Here is a 27,137-nt window from a genome sequence, read left to right on the forward strand (position 1 = left end):
AAAAATTTTAAGCAAAGACTTCAATTTCACAAAATAAACCCTCAATGATCATGGCAAACAAAGAATTCACTATCAAAAGACTATTGCAAGACTAAGCTGATGTTATCAGTAACCTCAACCTTGCAAAAAAAAAAACACATATCCTCCAAAATGCACCAATCCAAAGGAGAAAAGTTAGCCTTAAGAAAACTAAAACTGAACAATAGCATAGGAATATTAAAAGAAGACAAAGGAAATGCCATGATGATCCTTAACACAGATGATTACAACAACAAAATAAAAAATTTACTATTTGATACGTCAACATACATTCCCAAAGAATCCCACATAATTGATAAACAAAACCATAAGTCTTTTAAACAGTATTACAAGCTGGCCAACAGAAACTTTGTCCAAATTCAAAATATTTTATCCACACATAGGCTGCCTTAGGTCCACAAACTTGAAGTTCTGCTACTCCGTATCATTGATGTCATAAATTGCCATACCTATAAACTTGCTAAACATTTGGCATCCAAACTTCACAAGCACATCGGTAAGACATCTTACGTTAAAAACTCCACTCACTTTAAAACTGCTATACAAAACCTCCCATTAGAGGGAAAGAATTGCTTAGTATGTAGTATCAGAGGGGAATATTCCAAAATATTCCCCTCTGATATTTGCATACTCTTTAAGCATTGTCATAAATGTGGGCATTTTAGCTGGAATAACCAGCTCTTCAAACAAACTGAAGATGTAGCAATGGGCTCGCCACTTTCACCCCTCTCCTACTGCTAACTTATAAATAGAATCCATTGAAGCAATGGCACTTAATTCATTCCCCCCCCCCCCCATTCAAGCCCATAATGTGGTAGGAGTATATAGAAAATGTCTTTGCCATTTGCACCACATGGCTACAGGAACTTTGCAGGAATTTGCATTTTACAACCCTCCACAATATCCACCCCTGAATCACTTTTACTGTTGAAGAGGAAAAAGAAGGGGGCTCTGTTCAGTCTATCAGAAGCACCACCACACACACACACACACACACACACACACACAGGAAAGACATGTATATGCCACTTCACATCACCATCCTGCCCATAAAACTAGAATTTTCAAAACTTTAGCCTCCAGGGAAAAGCAAGTTTTGTCCTCAGGAAAGATGCATTTGTAGCAGACTCTGCTTGTTTGTTTTTTTTTACAAAAAAAAAAAAAAAAAAAAACTCACTACACTTTTAAAAAAGAACCCCCCCCCCACACACACACATGCAACAACCAGAATATGGTGTAATATATACACCATATTCTTACCTTATACCAAAGGTACAATAGATAAATTGGGCTCACTTTCCTCAGACAAATTAAGGACCACCAAGATCTCCTTCCCAAGTGTCTATAGTATCCCCAATAATAATTAAATAAATTTAGGAAATTTAACCTTAGCTACTTAGGTGGCGCTTTGTGAATATAACAATTATTGTTTAATTAGCCTTGTACCTGTACTGATGATGCCTGTGATACTCAGGTGAAAATTCTACGAATAAAGAATAATTTAAGTGAGTTAATTCCATTATTATAATAGTTAGTAGTATCCCCATCAATGTGGGATCCAGTCATTTAGACAAACAGGACAGGCTACCATTACTAAAAGAAAAAGAGTTACAAAATATATTCAGTATGGCCAACCAATAATTGGCAGGAATGTGCAATATATGACCTCTCCAGTCAAGTCAATCCCCACCTTCCCACAGTGTGGCCTGTTTCCACAAAAGGGTCTCTGGTAAAATCACTGAGTATTCCTGCTACAAAGGGATTTCCCTAAGTTGGGGGAAATGCCAACTAGACACTAGGTGTAGATGTTCTTTATCACCCAGTGTAATACCACCATTCAGCTTATTGGAGGTCTGAAGTGGCAAATGAAATGCTTGGTCTCCAGGGTAGGGATTCTGGTTTCTGTTCCTCCGTCCCCCTTCTCTTCTTCATGTAGTCTGAGTGATACCCCATCAAGGTCATGACAAACATACTTAGAGACCAATAAACTCCTCATCAAGGGTACATCAGTTAAAACAGTGGTGCTGCAGCCCCAAACCTGTCAGAAATGAGTCAGGAGGCTTCCCGATCAACTTGTGCATAATCCCACTGCCACATTATACCTTGGAGAGAGAGTCTGAGTAGTTGTATGTGAGGGACAATGTTGAGGCCATGTTATGATATGGAGACTGGTTTCTGGATGTCATGTTCACTATACATCCCTACTATATGAGAACAGGTTGAAGATTTGTGGGTTGCAGAAATTGGTTGATAGGCGGAAAATGGGTGATATGATTGAGACATTCAAATTACTGAAGGTTTCTATAAGATTAATTCAGAAGATATTTTCGAGAATAGGACTGGTGGTGGGAGGACTAGGGGCCATACATGGAAGCTGGGCAAGAGTGCGGTTAGAGCTAGGTTTTTTATTTGGAGAGTGGTGAATGAGTGGAATAAGCTGCCAGAGTCTGTTCTGGGTGCCATGACTGTGAATGAGTTCAAGGCGAAGTATGATGGATACTGTGTGAATGTCGAATAGTTGTTCTTGACATGATTAGGGCCTCCCTCAATGAGTCTAAGGACTCCTTGGAGTTGCCCGTAATAATAATAATATCCTTCCATCCAATTAAACTTGAAGACTCACACAAACAGTAACAGTGACCCTGTGACAAAAGAGAATCTCCCTCATAAACTAATCACATTAAAAAAAGTCACATTACAACCAGCCAAAATATACAAACCATACCAGAATCTCTTCACTAAAAACTGGAAGATTTTTATCATCTCATCGTGGATGTTATCAGGGCCCTATGGTGTTGACATGAGAGAGTAAAAGTGCTATTTATAGTTTTTTTCATTAATAGCTCACTGTATGCCTCTAACCAATTTGCAGAGGAGTTGAGCAGCTGTTTCTCTTGTTCTTTTTTTCATATCAAAATTCAGGAGGATAAGAAGCTGTTGCAAAGCTTTCTCCAGGCATCTGCAATTGTTTCAAATCAGCGACTACACATCCATTATGTTCCAAAGTGGACAACTAGGGTATTCTATACATACCCTTCATTTTATGAATTTTATCCCATAAACTGAATCTAAGATTGGTTTTGACTCTGATGTCTAATGTAATATTTATGAGCACATTTAAAGCTGAGAAATTTGATGTAGTAAGTTATCTATGAAATATACCCCATGCTCTGTCTCAATCTTTTTTTTTTTTCCTTTTCTTTTTGGCTTGGCATTTCACTCAGAGTTCACTGCTACACTGATAGATGTTTGGCTGACTGTCTAAGCATTAAAGTGCGTAAGAAGAGAAAATGTATGCCAATCAGATTAGCCATGTGGGAGTTCATGTTTGAGAGCATGGTTTCTGTTTTACACCATATCCTCCTGGGAAGATATAGTGCAAAACATAGGGAAATGATCACGTCCATAAATATTCTCTTCAACATCCCCGCATAAGCAGTGTAAGAATGGCAAAGGAGAAGATTGTAAAATCTATACAATATATGATCAGGTAGGCACATGAAAGAATGTACTGTGCAATTATTGGTGGTGGAGAACAGAGATCGTTATTGTCAAGCATTAGCACAACAATCTGGCCTTGCCAATTCATGTTGCTGCTAGCCCCACAGAATACCGTGTCCATTAAAGTCACTCATTAGTATGGGCTAAGGTATCACAATATGAGATGATCAAGGTAGAGTATCATCTGTTGTGTTAACTCTGTACCCAATGGTAAATAAATGGAAAATATTGTAATAAGGATCCCACTGAACGGCAGATGGCCCACTTCCAGAGTAGTGTTAAGCTAGACACAAAGAAAAGGAGTATGGTTGTCCACTGGGATAGCAACTCCTCCATGAGCAGGCCCAATTTCAGTTCTGCCCTTATGAATAACAGTGAAATGCCTTAAGGCAGGGGTTCCCAACCCTATGCCCGTGGGCACATTGGCGCCTGCCGCTGTTCAACTATGTGCCGTATAGTTTGAAATAATCACGCAACAATTCGTGGCATGCTATATGATGCATGCGTTAATGACACATGACGAGTATTAAACGCATACAATGTAAAGTAGACATGCATTCGAAGTTGTTCATTCCAGTTTAAGAACTGGAATATCATCATATTCTCCTAATTATGAAGCACTGGCCAATGAAATGCAATGCCAAAGATAACACTAACTTACATATATATATATATATATTTAAATTTTTATATAATGTAAACTTTTAAGTAATAAAACATTTGATTATAATGTAAACTTTGTATGTATTCATTTAACAAACGAATTCAAAAAAATTTGTTTGAAAAAATAGATGGTGCCCATCGCCCTATCGGTATTTTAGAATGTGCTCTAGGAAACAAAAAAGTTGGGAACCCCTGCCTTAAGGTATGTGGGGGAGAACTCACTGGGTTTCAAATGTCTCTGCAGAAGACCTTGATATCATTGATATTTTTCCAGAATCCACAACAGTTCCATTATAAATATTTTCCTATTCTTTTGGCTTGGGATATGTATCCAATTTCCAAGAGGTTGCAGCCTCACTTTTGTCTGGCTTCCTTCTCAACTCATTTTGAGAGTATAGACAGCCAGTGTCCATCCCTTCCTATGAAAAAATGTTTAATGCAGAATCTTATGTGTCAGGATCAGTTGTGTTGTGATAAGATAAGAGAGCTGTATGATAACCAAGAAGCTTCAGTAAAAACAGTCTTTGGAGAAACAGTGTTCAAGTGTAAAAAAGGGATGCAGCAGGGTTGTATATCATCACACTATCTTTTTAATATTTATAGTGAATATATTTTGAAAATGGCTAACTTCGACAAAGACCCAGCTGGAATTAAGATTGGTGGCAAAAAAAATAAATAATTCAAGATATGCAAATGATACAACCCTCATAGCAGAAACTAAGTAAGATCTTGAGTGGCTGATCCTATTGGGCTTAATTTAAACATTAGCAAAACAAAAGTTGATGGTTTCTGACAATTTAAATGAATTTACAATACAGGGAGATAAAATACAAATCATTGAAGGTTGGGATTTACTGGGCTTCAGAATCGGAAATGATGGTAAATGTGAAGATGAAATTAAAAAGAAGGATAGTCATGAGAAAAAAAAAAAAAAAAGTATGTTAAATCTGACAAAAATTATGAAAGATAGATCATGAAAGTTAGAATTCAAAGCAATGGTACTTCCAGTAGTGTATGGATGTGAAAGCTATATTATTAAGAAATAGAAAGTGAATCGATTCATTTGAATTATAGACATGGAGGAGACTATTAAGAATCCCATGGACTACAAGAATGACCAATAAGAAAGTTTGAAAGAGTATTATTTGTATGTATTATTAAAAAGAAAGACAAAGTAAATTGATTCATTAGAATAATAGACATCGAGGAGACTATTAAGAATACCATGGACTGCAAGAATGACCAACAAGAAAGTTTTTAAAGAGTGTAAAGATAGAATGCTCCTTGGAGGCGATGCTAAACAGAAGTTGATGCACTTAGGACATATGTGAACTGATGAATCATTGGAAAAGGCAGTTATGTTCAGGTAAGATTGAGGGAATGAGAAGTAGAGAAGACTGCAAAAGAGTTGGATGGACAATATAAAAGAATTTATCAACTTGAACTTACAATTGCTGAAAGAAAGGATAAGATTCCTAGTGGGATGGAGAGCCTTTGTTCACAATATCACCAAGAGTCGAAAACAACTGGATGGCACAAAACAACAACAAACAGAACCATAGCAAAACCAAACATGTGATAATTGCTTCAGGCCTCCAAGAAGCGAACTGGAGGCAATTCAACCTTGTTTATATTTAATATAAAAATATTTATATATAATGTTTATTATAAAAATATTTATATTAAACATTTTTATTCATTCAGAGATTTCTTTGCTAAATGAAGTCTCTTAAGTTTTTCTTTCTCACTTTTCAGATTTGTGATCTTGCTTCTAATTTTTATTTTTTCCTTTTATTGTTATATATCACTTCATCTCATTTTACCTTTACTAGCTCATTTACTTGGGTGCATTGAGTCTATTAGGCTCAATGTGCCCAAGTAAATGAACTAAAGTAAAGTATATATAAACCTAATGATATGTGATGGTTTGTCAAAGTAGTTTCCCTTTGTGTGGGATGAAAAGATCGTTTCCAGTAGGGAAAATCTTACTACCTCTACATGAGAATAACTAACATACCTTTAGCTGAAAAGCATCCCAGGTGGAATTCCAAGTTCTAACAAGTACAAATTTTAAATAAAGTACTTTGAAGATTGAATGGCAAGTACTTTATTGCCAATATTTTCCTTTCAGTTCAGTATACATGCTTTACAGAGTATTCCTAATTTAAATAAATTTGGCTGTAAAAAGTTACCAAGGTTTGGGATAATGTCAAAAACAGTAACCAGAAATTGTAAGCAGAAGGTGTGGCCAGCAAGTGCCACATACTAGCATGAAATTTCATGCTATTATTCAATCTGTGCTGTTTGTCTTTGTGATCACATTATTTCTAATCTTGAAAATGCTTCAATAACTGCAGACCAATAAAGTGCTTGTTTTACATGCTTTGTGAAAAGCCCATTAAAACTTCAAAAATTAATATGCATAACCAAAATATAAGTCTAAACACATTTATATTATTGTAGAGGATCTTGTGAACTTTTTTTTTGTTGTTGTTGTTGTAGCCATTTTATATGAACATTTGGCTAATAATTTCAAATTCCTTCTTCAGCACCTGCTCATTGGAGCAAATTGTTAAGGCTCTATATTGTCCACTTCTATATCGAGGTGGACAATAAACGCATTTATAGGGGGTCATCAGCATTTGAGGATGCTGATGACCTCCTAGTTTTTGTGCTGGATGGTAGTATAAATTTTTGTGTATGTAAATTGGCCTGTGTGTGTGTGTAGGTTTGCAGTAGACCATGAAGGAAAGGCAACCTGAGGGACGTATGACAAGTTTGTCTAGAAAAGAAAATAATATCATGAAAAGCAAAAAAAATTACAAGAATGCCATAACCATACCATACATTAAATATGGTATGGGGAATATTAGAAAAAAATTGATAGATCACTACATAAATACAACATCAAGGCAACTTTCAAGCCTCCTGCAAATTTAAAAAGTATACTTCGCTCATTCAAAGTTTAGTGCATCTGCAACCTACCCTGCATGGGGAAAACAGGAAGTACCATTCCAACAAGAAAAGACAAACACAAATACCACATTAAATTCCTTCACTATGGTAAAAGATGCCAGCATGCACTTCAAACATGTCACAGAATCAACTGGAAAGGCAAAAGTCCCTACACTGCACCAAAGCCTAATTTGAAAGAAAATTCAAGGAAGCTTGTGAGATACTGAAATATAATCCTAATCTCAACAAGAATGATGGATTAGTAATTCCAAGAATCTTGAGGACCAATCTGCAACCTATACAGCATCAAAAGCAAGATGGCAGAATCTTAAGATAAGAAAGACTATAGAGATGTGTCTGATGTAGTTCCACTGTAATTTTTTTAATCATCTGTATATTATTATACTTATTATGTACAAAATATTATTTTATTTATTAATTAATTAATATTTATTTTTATATATATATATATATATATATATATATATATATTTTTTTTTTTTTTTTAATTTTTTTTTAATGTAATTTTATTTTATTACCAAAGATCAGGCTAATGAAAACAATTAGCAAAGCACTTAGATTTAGCTTAATTTTGTGTATTATTACGTATCTGTCCTGTGCATATGTATGTTTTCCTGATAATGACCCATCATCAACCTCTATATCGAGGTGGACAATAAACACATTTATAGGCAAATGCTTCACTATCTTGAGACAGAGTATAGAAGATAGTGATCTATAAAAGACAGATCCATCAAGCATAATGAATATAATTAGTTCATTATTGCGATATTTGTCATTCAGTGTTAAGATCATAATGAAAAATATAATTATCTAAATATTCATGCTCATAGCAGCTAGACAGTACACTCAGACCTCTGAATTCCTCATCAAAATTATCAGGAAGAACTTCAGTGTTGACAAATGTCAACAAGAAGTTCTGTTGTCAATAAGACAACAGAACTTCTTCTCATCTTTCATTTACCTCTGTCCTGGAGCAGCGCTTCCCAAACTGTGGGCCGCAGCTCCCTTGGGGCCATAGGTTTTGTTGAGGGGGCCGTGAGATAATGAAAACAAATTTAAAATCTTTTAAGACTGAGTAGATTTTTTTTTATCTTAAAAGAAACGTATTTAATTTTTATTATTTATTTTTTGTTATTTTTTATATTTTAATGGAAAAAAAATCACACATTGGTGCATGTTCACAAATTTTGCTTCCTGCGTATTTCAGCGCTTAATGAATATTAGTAAATATATGCTTATTCGTATAAGCTTCATTTCAAAGCAGAAATTTAAGAATTGCAGTTTCAAATATTTCACCAGATATTGGTGTGGTATATTGGTATTGAAACACATCCATCACATTAAATTGTTATTAAACTTCTTTTATATTTTTAATTCTTGTTTTATTACTAATCATTTTACGTTTCATGTGCTTGTACTGCAAATGTACAATAACGATATATCTATTTATATATATAAAAATATGAGATAATGTGCCATGTCAAATGTGTATGTAAGATGCTAAAAATGTAATATTTGCATTTGATTTTTGCAATATCCACTGTGTATGTTTTGTATTGAATATAAATACAACAAATATTATAATAATATATGTCTATATTATGATTTTTTTTCGAGGGGGGGGTGAAATATTTTAATTTTTCTAAAGGGGGCCCCTGACATCCAGAACTCTGGGAAGCACTGCTATAGAGCAACCTTCCTCACATAGTGTTGTCCAAAGAATTACAATCTTCCCCAGAAGCTATTAAAAAGTATCACTAAGTTCCTTCTCTGTTCAAATTCTGTCTACATGCTGCATGCTAAAGAGGGTTTATGATGCTTCAGCTTTTCATGTGTGGGATTAACACATTCACACAAGGGAGTGTTCTGCACATGTTGCACTGATGGCAGGAACTCACTTTACTGTATGTATGTCCCTTCCACAACAAAGGAGAACAATTTTACCAACTTTTGGTATGTGAGTTGCAACTTTTTGGATAGAATTTTATTTGTAAACTGTCTTAATGATATCGAAAATTTCAAATGTAATTCAAACTGATTTCAAGTAGCGTATATATATGCATACATCGTGTCTTTATTTGCTTTAGAAAATTTGCATTATATCAATCATTTGCTTTCTGCACCCAACAACTGCATTATAAACTGGTGTTATCACATATTTTCTGCAAATGAAAATTTGAAAGAGGATGTTAGGACAAAAAATTTTAATTAGATACCGAGTTTGGGGCTATGATAAAACTTTGCTTGTATGAATGCAGCTTACTGTCTGTAGAATGGGATGCACTTTTCATTATGAAGGGTCATTTTTATTCCGAGTATCTCTAATTATACTAATTGTTGCTAAATATAGTACATAGACTTTAAATGTTTCTTCTGTACTGCATTTAGTAATGCAATAAAAAGATTTTTTTTTTTGCAGTATAGTGTCTGCAAGGATGGGATGTTTTTCATACTACAGGAGCATTTAAATCCTATTCTTCAGAAGGATAGATGTAGTAAGTAAAAATTCATCTATAAAAAATAAAAATTTTCATTTTTATTTTTTATAGATGAAGAAAAAAAATAAAAATGAATCCTTCTATGTATTATAAGAAGTGAATTGCATCCGTTGATCTCCAATAAATACTAGCATATACAAGATATATAAAAAAAGAAAATTCTTTGAAAACAAAGTGAAATATATATAAACCATAGAAATATATACACATAACAAGCACAACAAATTGGACATGATTTGCTTCTTCATCAGTCCACATATAGTCCTACCACATGCACACATTCCTAAATAAATCACCTGATCAAAACTGTTAGTTTATTGGAATAGCCCTACTCTATAGTTATTTACTGAGCTACCAATTCAGCAGCCAATGTTTATTATCAGTTAGTTGTTCATATTTTGCAAACAAATCTCTTTCCCTCTCCTCATATGAGGGCATACTGAAAAGTTGTGATAATTACCATGAAGAAATTGAGGCAGAACCATGTAACTTACACATTATTCTACATTTTCCCCATGAAGCGTTATACACTTGTTACAATGCTGCTGCATCATTTGCAGTCCTCTGAGAAAAAAGTCTTTCCCTTGTTGCACAAACCAGTCCTCAGTTGGAGATATGACTTCATCATCTATGGTAAATTTGTTCCTTTCAAGAAAAACTGAAACACTTGTTCCTTTCAAGTGTTTCTTTAAATTTGTGAATAGGAAATAGTCAGATTGGGCAAGGTCTGGCAAATAAAATGGGTGAGGCAGACATTGAAAGCCCAAGTTCTGTATTGTCTGTTGGGGTTTCATGAGCAGGTGCATTGTCATGCAAAAGCAACATGCCTCTGCTCAGTTTTCCACAACGTTTTTCCTTCAGTACCTCCTTCAAAGCTGTTGAATAAACTGTTGCTATAACAGTTTCATCTTTATTGAGGTACTTGGTAAGGATTACACCATCCATATCCCAAAATACAATAACAAGAACCTTCCCTGCTGACTTTTGGGCTAGAAACTTCTTTGGCTGTGGAGAACCATTGTGTCTCCATGCCATTGACTGTTGTTTGGTCTCTGAGTCACAGTGATGAAGCCATGTTTCATCTACAGTCGCAATACGAGCCAAAAGATTTTCACCTGATTTTTCAAAATGACCCAAAAGTCCTTGAGATGACAGCATACATTCTATCTGTTGGTCAACACTCAAACATTTGGGGACCCACTAACTTTGAGCTTTTGCATGTCCAGATGTTGGTGGATAATAACCCCAACTCACTCCCTGGATATACCCAGAGTCTTTGCAGTGTTTTTGATTTGTATTAATCTTTCTTCAAGGATCATGGCATGCTCTGCATAAATGTTTTCAGGTGTAATCACTGTGGAAGGTCTTCCTGATGTGGGGACATCTGGAAACTGTTGGATATGCTGGGGTACAGTCCCCTAAAGTTTCACACAAAGTTTGGTGAATCTAAGTTGCGGACTTTTCTTGCAGCATGAAAAAACTTGATGACAGCCTGCACCTCTGTGTCTTCAAATTTCTTCAAAACCTCTGACATGTCTTCTTGAACTGAAATAAAACAAACCCTACCAAACATTATGAGGGCGGGTCTGAAAAGTTTTGATAAACACCTAGAACCAAAATTAATCAATTTTATGTCTTCTCATATATTCTAAAAGAAAAAGAACAAATTATTACAACTTGATGAAACATGGAAGTTAAAGGTTTTTAAGATATGTTCTTTCCTGTGGTTATATCAGTTGCTTTTTAATATCATTATTGTTCTAGGTGTTTATCAAAACTTTTCAGTATCCTCACATAAGTCACTCCCCTACAGGATCACATATAATTCACTCCACTCCATCAGCAACTTATTAGACATAATAAGTTGCTAGTTTTATATGATAACTAAATACTTAAGGAATTGACAGCGTACACTAGAAATATAAATTAAATCAACTTTAATACATACTTTCCGATATTTCGGCAGTCACGTTGCAATCTTCATGGGAACTTAAGATAAAGACATGTGCACGCAAGTACTACATAACAGCAAATGAGAAATGAAGCGAGGAAGCTACCGTTTTCCTAAAGTCTTGATGGTGCCCCTAGGCGGGCTATATTAGGTGTTCTTGGCCTTTGGGCCGCAGTTCTTCTGATATATGTTTCCCAAAGTTGGGGCAGTCTCATGCATCCACATTTGTTAAGGTTTGGCATCTTCCTAAGGGCTGAGGCTGATTCCATGAATAGTCTTTCGTATTTGAACTTACTGCGGTGTATTACTGTGGCTTTCTTCCACCTTATTCTGTGGCGAGTATCCAGAGCATGGTCAGCAAGCCCAGAGTGGCTGTACTGGTGAAATTGGATGTAGTCCTTGTGTTCTGAGATTCTGATATTTGCTGTCCTGCCTGTTTGGCCAACGTAGGACAATTTATAGCTGCAAGGGACCTGGTATACACCAGGTAGGTCTAGCGGAAGTGGTTGGTCTTTAGTGGAGCAGATAAGGGATGCCAATTTTCTATATGGTCTGTAACAAGAGGTCAAGTCATGGTTTTTTAGGATTTTGTTGATTTTTTTCCGAGGTGCCTCAGATGTAGGGAATGGTGATGGATTTAGAGTAATCTTTCTTTGTGAAAGGGGGGGGGGAGGTGGGTTGTGGATAACTGGTTTTAGTATTTTTTGAGAGGGCTGCCATTGGCTGAGAAAGTGTTAAGGATGTGATTTAGTTCAGTAGTTAGGGCTTGGTCATTTCAACAGATTAGTTTTGCCCTGTTGAATAGTGTCTTAATAACTCCATATTGTTGTGAGGGGGGGAGGGGGATTGTTGGTGAATGTATCTACCTGTATGGGTGGGTTTTCTATAAACTGAGAAAACCAAGGTTCCATCAGGTTGGTGGGTGACTAGTGTGTCTAGGAAGGGGAGACTATTGTTTTTCTCTTTTTCCAGGGTGAACTTGATTCTAGGGTGTTCGTTGTTTAAGTGTGTTAAGAAGGAGAGGAGTGTATCCGGGCTATGTGATCAAATAGCGAACACATCATCAACGTAGCGAAGCCATATGGTAGGTTTTTATGGGGCAGAGTTTAAGGCTTTCTCTTCAAAAGTCTCCATAAAGAAGTTGGCCAAGGGTGGGGAAAGTGGTGAACTCATGGCTGTCCCCTCTATCTGTTTGTAGAATTTTTCCTGCCAAACGAAATTAGCCTGAGTTCATTGTGAACTGAAATAGGGCTGAGATATCGGGAGGAAATTTAGCTTGGATTAGCTCTAAGGTTTCTTTGAGGGGGACATTTGTAAATAAAGAGGAGACGTCAAAACTGACCATTATGTCATTATGTTGGAGTGTAAGGTTTTCTATACTGGCTTTGAAGTGGGCTGAGTTTTTTTATGTGTGATGGCATGTTGTCAGTATAGTGTGAGAGCGCTTTGGCTAAATATTTAGCTAGTTTGTAAGTGGGAGAATCAATGCCATCCACTATGGGATGTAATGGCACATTTTCTTTATGTATTTTTGGGAGCCATGTATACGGACGGGGGGGGGGTCTAGAGTTATATGGTTTTAGTCTGTTAGTAATCTCCACAGGCTAAGAAGTGACCTTCTTAAGGAGCCTATAGAGTTTTCTAATTTGTGAGTTGGTGGGATTGTATTCAATGGGGAGGCAAGTAGCTCGATCTAATAGTAAAGCCTTAAGCTTACCTGTGTAGTCATTATGATTGAGTACCACAGTGGCGTTCCCCTTATCCGCTTTGGTGATTATAATATGCTGGTTTTATAATATAAATTTTTTATATTATTTTATATACCATTTAATATAATATTAAATTATTAACAATTCATTTGTCAATAATGAAGGTATTTGTATTCACACCTGTTATCTCTCTTGCCCTTATATTTGCCAGTCTCACGTGTTTCATTACTGTTGATGCACATAATATTAATAATACCTTTTAGTAATTCAAATATCCTAATCAAATACAGCATTGTCCTTAATTAATGTTTTCTAATATATCTTAAAAAAAAACTAGTTCCTTTTCCTTTCTATGCCGAACTTGTCACAATATGTGGCATGTCAGCCTATATGCAAACAGGAAATTTCTCTCTTCCTACCAGAAGAACAAGTTTGCAGTGTGAGTTTTTATCTCTCACTAACATGAATGTGTTAACATAAAAAATCAAAATCTATACATAAAAAGAACTAACTGTATCTTTGTGTCCAAAGCTTTTACAACAACTTTAAAGCTGGATTATGAACTTGAAAATTTACAAATATCTTGATCCACAAAAGTTTTGTGCTTGGCATATATGATACAACAGGCTAAAGAGATATTAGATAAAAATCTAAAATTTTAAATCAAGTTGCAGCAAACATGAGTCTACTAAGAAAAATAGTTTCATATTTGTTTCATAGTAGACTCTCAGGTAAAACATTAATAAAATATATATGTCAGTAAAATATACTAAAAATACAAAAAAATTATTTCAGTTAAATTTTAAAGTATAGTATTCTCTGTTTTATACCTTCAAGCCTAGTAAGACCATTCCGTCGATACCGAATTAGTTCTTTTATTCTTGTTCTGAGTTCTTTTGTTTCTGTTAAAAAGACACAAAGATATTTTATCAAACTCATATGGTGGCATGATCTGTAGAAACTTTCTATAGAAACTCAGTGAGATTTATATAAAATTTATTAATAACACTGAGTGGCCAGATTATTAGATCCACCTGATCATCCAGTAAAATCCACTTCAGAGACAGCATCATGTGTCTATTCCTAGCTATATCAAGTAGGAACCAAGAGATAATGTATTGTACATGGGTAATTGTATAGTATAACTAATACTGAGGGATAATGTATTGTTATGTGCACAGTTCAATGTTATAATAGGACAATAGTAAAAACTAAGTGAATGAGCACAATATGATAGTTGACACAATGTAACAGCTGAAAACAAGCACCTAAGTTTAAGTGGTCAGTGTTTTATAACACTGACCACTTAAACTTAGGTCATCTGGATCTTTTTTCCTGATGGCAGGAAAAAAGATCCAGATGAAGGAATCAATCTGCCCAGATCTTGGTCTGAGTGGAACGATTCAGTCAGATGTGCCTTAGAAGAACAAAATGTTAGATACAACAATATTGGAGTGATGAAATGCAATAAACTAGTTTGGAGGAAAATTGTTAATAGAAGATTAATAATAAAGTAAAATTAATCATGTAGTGTTGTAATAGTAGCCTCATGCCCCTTGAGGGCACATATCAGGAAACTGATGATGACATTATATACTCTGATATCAATGGAGTAATATCTAAATGTCACAGCCTACTTGAACATTTCTGAGAATCATATATATCTCTTTCATAAATAGTTTTAATGGAACATGTGCATTAGACGTATTAAAATAACTTTCACAGTTTACATATGTAACAAAAATTATATAAATTTCATTCAAAACTTCCAATATATTTCATCCAACATGGACATCATCATCAGGAAGACAGACCACCAACTACATTCAAAACATGCATCACAATAAAGAGTCATAAATCATTCATATATTATCTCCTGTCTTAATTGCAGCTGAAGTATACAGTATCACACTATTAGAGTTCAAAGAAACAATTGTAGAAAGTTGTGTAGATAAAAAAATAATTTAAAATAATTACTAATTAAAAACTTATGAACCATTAGTAGTGTTCACTTACCAAAACTTGGATATTGGCATGCAGCTTGATTAGTTCAGGTTTGGATGCTTTTGTAGCATTTCACATGTTTTGAGGAAAAGATGACTGAATTTGAACTTGCTGGAATGAAGAAGTTTTGTCTAGTTCCAAAGAACTTTGTGCCTAGTGAGAAGCAAAGTCAGGCATGCAGGATTCCAAAAATGTTCAAATTCGATCATCTTAATTAATAGTGATCACTATTAATTGTTTATAAGTTTTTTTTAAATTAATAATTTTTTTAAATTATCTTTTTATCTAAGCAAATTTTCATGATTTCCTATTCATAATTTATGACTCATTATTTGACTCATGTTTTAAATGTAGTTAACAGTCTGTCTCCCTGACAATGTCCACATAATGTTGGATGAAACATGCTGGAGTTTTTGAATAAAATTCTATATAATTTTTGTTACATGTGTAAGCTATGAAAGTTAATTTAACATGCATCCTTCAAGCTCGCACTTTATCTGCAAAAGCCAATCTGTAAAATAGGTCATGAATAATGGGTCCCAACAACTAAAGATGATGTTACCATAATTCATTGGCCAGTTCAGTCACAGGATCTCAACTAATCTGAGCATCTATGAAATAAAGTAGAGCAACTTGTTCCTTAGAGAAATCCACCAAATCCACTCTGAGAAATGAATGAACCTGCATGGACCAGGATCTCAATGGAACACTTTTAGAATCTTGGGGAATCTCTTCCATGACCAGACAAATTCAGTCTATTCCTTTGGGTAAATGGGGGTGCCACTCAATGTATGCCAACCTGGTTAGCCAAGTGGATACCATCTCCATTCAACAGGCTATATGGATTTGAATCTTACTACAAGGATGCATCAGTGAATATTTTTTGGCAGCAAATAAATTTCAATGCTCAGTCTGAAACCATCACCCTACTTACTAGAGGACTGAAGTGACTTGAAAAAGTTCGGACACCCTGCTCTAGAGACAACTACATGTTGTCTCTAGAGCAGGGTGTCCGAACTTTTGCTATAATTGCAAATGTACTGCTGACATTTGAAGCAATTTTGGATGCTATAAGTATTGTTGGGCATGTTCGTCCAGCATTTTGTGTATGCCAAACTTGGATAGCTGAAGAGTGACAATTAGATAGGCTATAGCTAAAGTTAGTATTAAGATAGATTGGATTGAGAACAATTTCTGTTGATTCCACAATATATATATATATATATATATATATATAACTGGCCAATATATAAAATATAAAAAAATGAGATCATTAAATATACAGTGAAATTAAAATTTTTTAATTTTATTTAAAATCAAAACAAAGTCAATTCTCACCATAGCAAACTTATAATGACAACAAATAGTTTGTTATAATGAATTTCTTTTGGCATTACATCATACCTAACTATAAATAGGTAGACAGTTCTGCAAGTTAGCTGCCAGAGAGCATACAGGGTTGAAACTAGTGATAGCAAACTCAAAGGGATAACAAATAGTTTGTTATAATAGATGCTATAATGAATTTCTTGCAGTATAATATCATACCAAACTACAGGTAGATGGCAGGATGACAGTTAAGTATGCCAGCCACTAGATAGTATCAGGATCTGGTGGTTATGAATTTAGGTGGCTTCCATATCAGCAGTACATAATCTACTATCTATGCTGCCAGATTGTGCTGGGGGGGGGGGGGGCATGTAGCGGTAACGTAGAGACCAGATGCTCTCTGTATGGGAAACATGTCTAAGAGTACTCCCTTCCACTACATGCTCCTCTGCTTTTTCTCTTCAGCTTAAACACCATCATGACAACTTATTAAGTGTCACTGCAGTGAAAATAAAACAAACCAACCCTCATCAAAAAAGTAATAATTTTAAAACTTATAAATCCCTTAAAAAATTTGCATTCATTTCAATATTTGTGGCAAAAATATCAATTTAAATGATGTCCACTGTTGTCCAATCTGATCTGTTTTTGGCCAAATCCTAAATTATGCCATCTTAACTTCCAAACTACACCTTGTATAATTCCTTCTGTTACAAGGGTGGTAAATGTGCTTTTGTATGATCTCAGTTTCTTACCAAAGGATGCCTAATCTTGAATCCTCTTTTTGTCCTCCTGTGGCATAAGTTTTTTTTGCTTCATTATGTATCATTCATTTGTTGTCTCTACTGCTTCTCCAATTCTGAAAAACATTCTGACCTCTTTGAACTCTTATCCTGCTTGATTTTCTACAGTCCAACTGTTAGGGGTAGTTGGACTGCAGAAAATCAAGCAAGGTAAAAAGAGTTCAAAGAGGACAAGATGATTAAAAATCAACTTTGGGGACTTCAATGCACATATACACAACTCTAACTGGCTTCCTTATTCCAGTTCCAATGACATGCAGGAAGAGATGCAAAGCTATCTGCTATAAGTAACAACCTAAAGCAAACTGTTCAATTCCTAACCAGGATACTTGACAAACCTTTCCACTCATCCAGTACTATGGACTTATTCTTAATTAGTTCTCCTACACATAATTGAGTTGACTTTTCCTATTGGAAATTCAGATCATTACAGCATACAAAGTGGAATACCCTCCCCTCAGCCATTCACACATAATATCCTTTGGCACGACAATGGCAAGTGGGATTTCTGAGACTTTTACTACTCATCTTCTCAGTCAAATTACTGTTTTCATTCTCCAGATCCTGATACCTGCTGTGACTGAGAGACACAAATTATCCATGTTGGAATGAGGGTCTTCATTTCCCATTCCGTCCAAAATTCCCATCCAGTATCCAAAGCCATGGTTTCCAAAAAGGTGCCAGTTCAAAGAAAGAGCATATTTTAAGAGCATGAGACAAAAACTGGACCTTCACACCCAAGTTTCAATGAAATTTTCCATGAGGTATGGCAAGGCAGTTAATGAAAAAAAAAAGTGACATTAATAAATACTGGCAATGTTACATATAGCTACATAATGAAAAGAAAGCAAAAAAAACTATATATTGTCACATTTAATTATTAAAATTAACTTTTCAAATTAAACACAAAACAACACTCACTGCATATGTTTGCAGAAAACTGATCATAATGTGCTGCTTTCTGTATCTGGCAAAATACTTTATCTGGAAAACTTCTGTAAAATCAAGTAATTAAAAACAATTAAAATTAATCATATGATAACTGGCAACACATTAGGTGTTCAAATAATTATAGCTGTTGTTTTTGTGGTTATGATGAAAAAAATAATCATATTACTAAATTTTCAATAAAAAGATACAAACGAGTCCCTCTCAGTTTTTGATCTACTTGAAACTTAATGTTACCCACTCTCATAATGAAGCTTTACTTTTCATTTACTAAGTAATGCTCAATACTCCCTTGCAAAAAGATGCTTGTAATAAATTAAGCATTTATTATAACTATTGCAGTTATTATAGGATTTACCCATTATTAATTCCTGATTAGGTATCACACTGTAATTTAAATGGAAGAAGCTGAGCAAGTTCACAGATAGGTACCTTTTGATTTGTTCTAGTATTCTTCTTTAATCTAAAATTATCTTTTTTATAGCACTCTACTAGGTCTTCTCTTTCCTTTGAGTTTACAATTTAATATTTGTTATGATATAAAAATTACATTTTAAATAACTTTAATACTGCACTTATATTAAGGTTAGAGTTCATAATTTTTTTTATTGACAGGAAGAGGAAAGTAATGCTAGTCCAAAGAATCAGAATTTGAGGCAGGATGGACTGACTGCATGTGAAAATTGTCACATGTAAAGATTATGCTAATCATATGAAATGCAAAGAAATCTAATGGAGGAATCACGAAAAGATAATCAAATAAGTATGTGCTGGTGAATTACATAAATATGGTAGCTATTTAAATGAAAATAATTACTTTGTAAGATACAGTGGCTCAGTTATCTGTAAATTATCATAACAGGCAGATTTTATATACGATAAGTGCATTAGGAATGAAAGTAACAAATCAGGGAGAGAGAACTAAAAATTCACACGTATACCACAGTAATTAAATTTTAATAACATGTATATATTTCATCTACTATATAATAGGAGAGATAAATCTAGTCATAATTCAAATGTGAAAACCATGTGAGGTTACTTCACATACAAACTTTGTTTGATTACACTTGGATAAAGGATGAAACCAAGAATATAACTTCTTGGCATTTTTAATTTATAATATAATCAAGTGGAAAAACTTTCAACATCCTTCTCTAATCCAGAGTATTTTAGTAATAAGGTGTGATACCTTTGGACTACTTGTATATGGAAATATGACTTTTGCATTACTTCAACCTTCGTATCATTTCTGGGTCTGGCTCCCACTTATGAGCTCAACAGTCTTTTTCCCCACATGAGATAATGGTACCAATTCCTGGATGGGTGCGAACTCTAGAAATTGAAATTCCAAGATGTGAAGCAAGATGGGTGACTAAGGTTTTAAAAGAGATAGTTGGTGCCAATAAGATTCATTCTTTCACCATATAGCAGAGGGAAATATTTAATTGCAGCAGTTAAAGATGTGGAAACAAGGACAAACTATTACAGGGTTTTACTTTCAAAGGCAGCACAGTTATTCCTGTAATGGTCAGGAGCCTGGTAAAAACAGTAAAAATCAAAAGATTTCTGATGGAATATATAGAGAACAGTAATGAAATTCTTATACAGACATTCTCAAAATGGGGAAAGATTAGTAACATATGAAAGGGTTTATTAAGTGAAGATCCAAACTGGTTTTCTGGTGATGTCACCTCCACAATGGATATGAAGATGCCCATATGAAATTTTTTCGATATCGGTACAACCTGAGTTATGGTAAACTATCCCAGAGTACAAGGGCAGTGCCTGCGTTGTGCTTCATATGATCACTTGGGTGGTAACTGCCCCAAATCTAAATGTTTCAACTGCATGGAGATTGGACATATCGCTAATCAGTGTCTTAAACCCTGTTAGAAATGTGAACATTCTGAACACTGCGTTAATGCATTAACACCTGTCCTTTTAGAACTTTCGCTGAAAGAGTGGGAGCACTGGTAGAGTCAATTAGAGCATCGTATATATATCAGAGAAGCATAATGAAGAGGTCCAATTCAGTCTAGTAAAGGTGGTGCTTTTAAACAAAGTACACTTGGTAAAATCACAAAAAGTGCATGACCAAATCACATAGAAATTAGCCCCAAAATTCCAGATCTGCAGGAGCCACTTTCCCAGTTAAATATAGACAGAATAACATCAGTTGAAATTACCAATAATGAACCTAGTATAACAACTGAACAGGTACAAAATGGGTTCCAGCCCGAGCAGTAGAATTTCATCTTCCACTATGTGATCTAATCTGCTTAATTAATACAAAAAAAGCAGTCGATGGAAGTACTATCAGTAGACCTGACTGAATTTGATGCTTGACATTATCAAATGAAGCATTTGATAATGTCAAGCATCCCTTTCTGTTCCACATCCTCCCGCAAATTGGTGTAGTAAAAAGCTGCTATCCGTTATCAAAGGAACATGTGTCAATTCTACTACCTGCTTCCTGCCAAACCCAGTCAAAATTCAAAAAGGTGTCAAGAAAGGTTGCCCTCTTAGTCCACTGCTCTTTGCATTGGTTCTTGAACCTTTCTTACAGGAAGTCGACAATACATATGCTGTGAGAGGAATAACAGTTCCTTCAAATATGAAGGAAAATAAGGTATATTAGCTCATGCTGATGATATAGTAGGCACTTTAGAAGATAATGATTCCATATATATCTATTTTGGGATTTGGAAAGATTCCACAAGATCAATGAATTAACTACTAATGCAGAAAAGACAAAATTTAAAATTTTTGGAAAGTGGGATCTTGGAAGCATTCCTTTTGGACTAACCCCTAAGAGAGAATCCCTCATTATACTTGGAATTCCCTTCTCCACTTACCCAATATTACCAGTTCAAGAACTTATATATAAGAACTCTGAAACCTTAGAAGACTGCAAAATAGGGCCACTTTCCTTTTCTTCGAAAGCCATAGTACTCAAAACCACAATCTTTCCTGCTCAATTATATATAATAAATATTAAAGACATCACAGAAGTTGAAGAGAAGCAAGTATATAGTAGGCCTGTGCGATTTTTTTGGTCCAGCCAATACCAAGAAGTTAAAAAAGAATTTCTTCAGCTATAAAAGAAGCATGATGGATTTGGGCATCCAGTCTGTTTGGAATAAATGAATTATAAAGGTCCAAAAGCTGAGATTGTTCCTGAATACTACAACACTTTGTGCTTAACTCTAAGACTGCTACAACACTCTGGCATTGACATTCTTTCCATTAAAAAAAGTAAAATTTGGTATAAAGAAATCTTTAATTTCTTTCGCTATGAACTTCCACAGTTGGGTACTGACAACAATATTTTGTTTCATAACTTATTGAAGTTACAAGGATACCCTAAGAGGAGGGATCTTGCTTGGAGAATTGCATATGGCAAGCTTCCAGTCAATACCATCAAATGGAGGTACTTGAACATTGGATATCAAATCTGTTACCGATTGGAAACAATAAAACATGCATCCTACAGCTTCCCTCTTGCCCTGTGTATTTGGAACAGATGTAATGTTTCGCATTCTATTACTTACAGCAGAACAGGTTATTTTTTTGCAGTACCCACCACCTGTCAGCAATGGGAAGAGTATTTAGATTTTTTATAATTAATGAATTAAAATACCATTTATGGAAGGTTAGAAAGAAACATGGATTTGAAAACCAGCAATATGACATCCAAATGCTCTATAATATTGTATTGTGGAAATTTTATTGTTTGGTCAGATGAATTTTGTATTTAGAAAGAAGCATTCTAGGAGATAAAATTCTGTCTGTTCTTGCTATGAAGGTTTTTTTAAATTGTTCCATCCTCTTAATTCAATGTAGTCTTATAGTCAATTGCAGGGATGACTAAAGAGCAATTCCAGGCAGAGAAGGCCAACTCAAGGCCGTTAAACTCAGATAAGGCTAATCACTTGGGTATCAGTCATCTTTGTACTTAGTTTCAATTGATCTTTTGGTTGTTCATCTATATGAGATTGGTAAAAAAGGAAAATTGATAGCCTTTTCCTATATGATGATATAAAAGAGCTGAGGCCTTTTCTCTATCTCTCATACTATCTATCTGTCTTTTATTTCTCCTAATACTATCAGGCTTTCTTGCACCCCTATACTAACTACTCTAGGCCTATGATGAGCATCCCTTTACTTTTTTTACCTTGAAATAAAGGTCAAAACCGGTCTGGGTAGTGGTCTTTCTCACAATGCATAGAATTATATGTAGGTTCCAAAAGTTTCTGGCCTGACACAAAATTCGCACCAATTTTAAAATGCCATGTGTGATAGATAGCACCATCTATGGTGAGTTTAGTGTACCAGTGTCAACTCTCTACCTGTGTCATTCAGTTGGAGGCACTTGTTTGACTAACACATGGCATGTTAAGTGGTTTTAACATTAAAAATTGAGTACTGTGTTGTGATAAAGTTTTTCACCAACGATGGGCTTTCTCCAAGAGCTATCAAACAGCGATTGGATGGTGTTTATGGGAAAGCTTCTCTTTCATATTCCACTGCAAAGGAATCGGCTAAACAGTTTCACCTAGGAAGCAAGAACATCGAAGATGATCCTCATGATGGTAAGCCTGTGAAAGTGATGACAGGAAAATGTCTCTCTTGTTGAGGAGGAACTGCTCAATGACAGATGGCTGAAGCTCAAAGAAATCTCAGCAAGGTTGGGGCATTCTATAACAACTGTCTTTTGCATCATTCACAAGAAGCTTCACATGACAAAGGTCAGTGCAAGGTGAGTGCCCTGACTTCTCCCTTCAACTCAGAAGGAGAATCATGTGACCTGTTCCAGCAAGTTTTTAGAGCTTTGCCAAGGGAATCAGAGAGAAGTGCCGGAATCCATTGCCACCAGGGATGAAACCATGGTCCTTTATTATGATCCTCTTTCCAAAAGGGAATCCATGGAGTGACACAAACCAGGTGATGCACCGGCAAAAAAAGCCCAGGTCACTCAGTTCATTGAGAAAATCATGGCAACAATCTTTTGGGATTGCTGGGGAATTCTCTTGATTGACTTCAAGGAAAAGAATACCTGTGAATGTACAATATTATGCTTCACTCTTGCACAATGTCATAAAGGAGAAGAGATGAGGAATGCTGAATAATGGTGTTTGCCTGCTTCATGACAATGCTACAGCCCATATGGCTATTGTTGTGAAGACTGCAGTGAAGGAGTGGGTTCCAGGTGATTGAACACCCATCCTACAGTCCAGATCTAGCCCTAGCGACTACTATCTCTTCTCGATACTGAAGAAAGACCTTCAAGGAAGAAAATTTGCAATGACAATGTGGTGAAAGATGCAGTTTTAGTCCATTTTGCAGATAAAAGTACAGACTATTTTTTTCAAGGGCATAGAAATGTTAATTCAAAGATGTGAAAAGTGTATTTAAGTAAAGGGAGATTAAGTTGAAAAGTGACACAGTTGTTTTCTTTCTATCACCTCTAAAAGTTTGTCAGGCCAGAAACTTATGGAACCACCCTTGTACATGTCCATAAAGGTGTGGACATGTACAAGGGTGGTTCTTAGTAACCCATAATACAATGAGTTACTAAGATAATTGATGTGAAGTCATTAGCCACTATATACAAGTAGCCCAATCATGAAGTTAATTTATATTTTAATCAAGTGGAAAAACTTTCAGCAATAAAAATTGTTACAAATTTTGATGCTAAGGCAAGCATCGAAATCTATAGCAATTTTTATTATAAGAGAAGTCCAAAATATGTTTCATAACAATGTAACTTTATGTTTTCCTAGAGCTTACATTCGTGATGTAAATACTACTATAAGGAAATTTTTCTGATATTTTCTGATGTGAATGATTTAAAACTGGGATTGTTTACGAGAATAGGAAAGGATTTTTTTTTTTTTTTTTTTTTTTTTGCAGTCATACTAGCTCTTATATCAAAAGTTATAAAAATATTATAACTAAAATAAATATATAAATAAATAAATTCTCCAATGCATTTTCAATCTCCAAGAGAGTAAGTGGCACTCTTTTAGCCCCAATTTTTTTGGAAACTGGAGGACAGCCAGTCCTACCTCTCTGGTGAGAGGTAGGACTGGCTGAACCATCTCAAAGCTTGAGTGCATTCCTATGATATCCTGGATAAGAGGTAATGTTCCCAATACTAAATCTCGTTTATCTCATGTACTTCTGCATGTTCAAGTTTCCTGAAGTACTGAAGTATTGGGAACTGCACAGAAGTATATTCAATTATGAAATATTTAGCTAAAGGAAGTTCAGAAACATTATTACACTGACCAAATAACATCCACAGGGGTGGACTTGATTTACAATACAATTCAGAACTGAAAATCAAAAACAGATGGAAAGAGTAAGTGAGGAACTGTATAGCAGAAGGATAACAAAAATTTGAAGGAGCCCTCTCACCAGGATAATTTTGATTTGGAATTGCCTTCACTCAGGCATGATGTAGAAAGTGCAGTCAAACAGTTTAACAACAACATAGCCCCTGGCACAGATGGAATCCCAACAGAGTTAATCGAAGCTACAGGGGATGGAGGAATAATAGTGTTTCATAGATTGATTACAAGGATTAGGAAAAAGGACTATGGCCTAGAGACTGGAAGAAGTCGATTTTCATACCACTACACATGAAGAGAGATATGAAAGATTGCAAAAACTATAGATTAGTTTAATCTCTCATGCAAGCATGGTTTTATTAAAGATCATTCTAAATAGTATTGAAGCCAAAGTTAAGGCAAACACACCAGAAAAAAAAGGAGGTTTTAGGAACCATAAGGGTACCAGAGATCAGATCCTTTCCTTTAGACAGATCATCAAAAAGTATAAAGAATTTAGACTCCTTATGGTAATGTGTTTCATAGACTACTCCAAAGCTTTTGACTGCATTCAGCAAGTGAAACTCTGGGAAGTAATGAAAATAATAGGTTTTTCCTCAACACATTATCAGGTTGATAGCTAACTTGTACAGTGAGCAAGTAGCCACACCAAGAACAGGTGTTGGTGGAATAACTGATTAGCTTCAGGTTGAAAAGGGAGATAAGCAAGAATGTCTACTTTCACCTCACCTGTTTAGTATCTATTAGCATAGGTAATAGATTGATCAGTAATCTGCAGTACGCTGATGATACAGGACTCCTTCACAATGACAAGTAAGAACTAGGATAAATCCTTGACAAAAAAGTTAATGAGACAGTAAGAACAGAAGACTTCAGCTCAATTCTAGCAAGACAAAGATTATGGTTCTCAAAGGAAATACTGACAAGGAAGCTCCTGAGAAACATGTGTACTTTAATGGAAAAAAGAACTGCTAAATTTATTATAGTCTAACCAAGTGAAAAATAAACTTTCAACATCTTTCTCTAAATCCAGAGTAATTTAATAAAACGGTGGTACACTGTTTGGCAACTCCTATGGGTAGAGATGACCTTGCTAATGCTTCTGCCTGGTACCTCCACTTGGGCCTGGCTCCCACTGAAGAGACCTCAATAAAGGTCGAAACTAGTCTGGGTAGTGGCTCTTCCCTTAATGCATAACATTATACATATTCGCAAGGAGATGTGTTTTGCATTATGGGAGATACTGAGATAGGAGTGGTGTTAGCTTGCTCCACCTTTGCAACAAGTTTCCCGGTGTTGTACCACCTTACCCCAGTCCTGAAGATACTTTCAGGTGCAAACTTTGTTTGCTCACACTTGAATAAAGGATTAAACTAAATTTATTATAGTCTAACCAAGGGAAAAATAAACTTTCAACATCTTTCTCTAAATCCAGAGTAATTTAATAAAAAGGTGGCACACCGTTTGGCAACTCCTATATGTAGAGATGACTTTGCTAATGCTTCTGCCTAGTATCTCCACTTGGGTCTGGCTCCCACTGAAGAGACCTCAATAAAGGTCGAAACTAGTCTGAGTAGTGGCCTTTCCCTTAATGCATAACATTATACATATCTGCAAGGAGATGTGTTTTGCATTATGGGAGATACTGAGATAGGAGAGATGTTAGCTTGCTCCACCTTTGCAATGAGTTGCCTGGTGTTGTACCACCTTACTCCAGTCCTGAAGATACTTTCAGGCGCAAACTTTGTTTGCTCACATTGGATAAAGGATTAAACTAAATTTATTATAGTCTAACCAAGTGAAAAATAAACTTTCAAGAACTGAAGAAGTCAGCAAGTTTGAGTATCTGGAATCCGTTCTTAATGTGAAGAATTTCTGTTTAGAAGAAGGTTAGGAATGGCTAAAACAACAGTCACAGACTTGTCTAAAATCCGGAAGGATGGATCTAATTCCACAGGAACAAATTTGAGGATTCTGGATGTAGCTATTTTTCCAAAAGCAACTTATGGATGTGAAACTTGGAACCTAACAAAGTCTGGTAGGAAAAGAATAGCTGCTTTTGAGATATGGTGTTCATATACTGAAAGGCACACAAATGAATGGGTGCTAGAAAGGATCAGTAGAACTTTAAGGCTGCTTAAGAATACTGACAGAAGAAAGTTGAAATACTTTGGACACATTAAAAGGATTAAGGAGGGACTTCTCAAAACAAAAATAGATGGTAAAGTTCCTGGAAAAGAGGAAGGGGTAGACCCGCACTGAGATGAATGGATGGTGTTTCTGGATGACTGATCTTCAGAAAGTTGAAGCCTCCAGAAAAGCATACAACAGGACTACCTGGCAAGGACTGGTGTGGC

At 35.3% G+C, this 27,137-nt stretch overlaps 1 protein-coding gene across 1 annotated transcript in view; it reads right to left on the bottom strand.

Moving 5' to 3' along the window:
• LOC150102631 (transcriptional adapter 2-beta-like) overlaps positions 1-27,137 on the bottom strand; it is a 348,460-nt gene that overhangs the window by 123,519 nt on the left and 197,804 nt on the right. The window contains exons 11-12 of the mRNA XM_090398716.1: positions 18,398-18,471; positions 14,171-14,242 (exon numbers count right to left, since the gene is read on the bottom strand). Of these exons, the coding sequence (XP_090254842.1) occupies positions 14,171-14,242; positions 18,398-18,471 (146 nt within the window). The remainder of the gene's footprint in view (positions 1-14,170; positions 14,243-18,397; positions 18,472-27,137) is intronic.

The sequence above is a fragment of the Typopeltis vanoorti genome, chromosome 10 (assembly GCF_054136105.1).
Source record: "Typopeltis vanoorti isolate ZY-2024b chromosome 10, IOZ_Tvanoo_1.0, whole genome shotgun sequence".
Classification (NCBI taxonomy): Eukaryota; Metazoa; Arthropoda; class Arachnida; order Uropygi; family Thelyphonidae; genus Typopeltis; species Typopeltis vanoorti.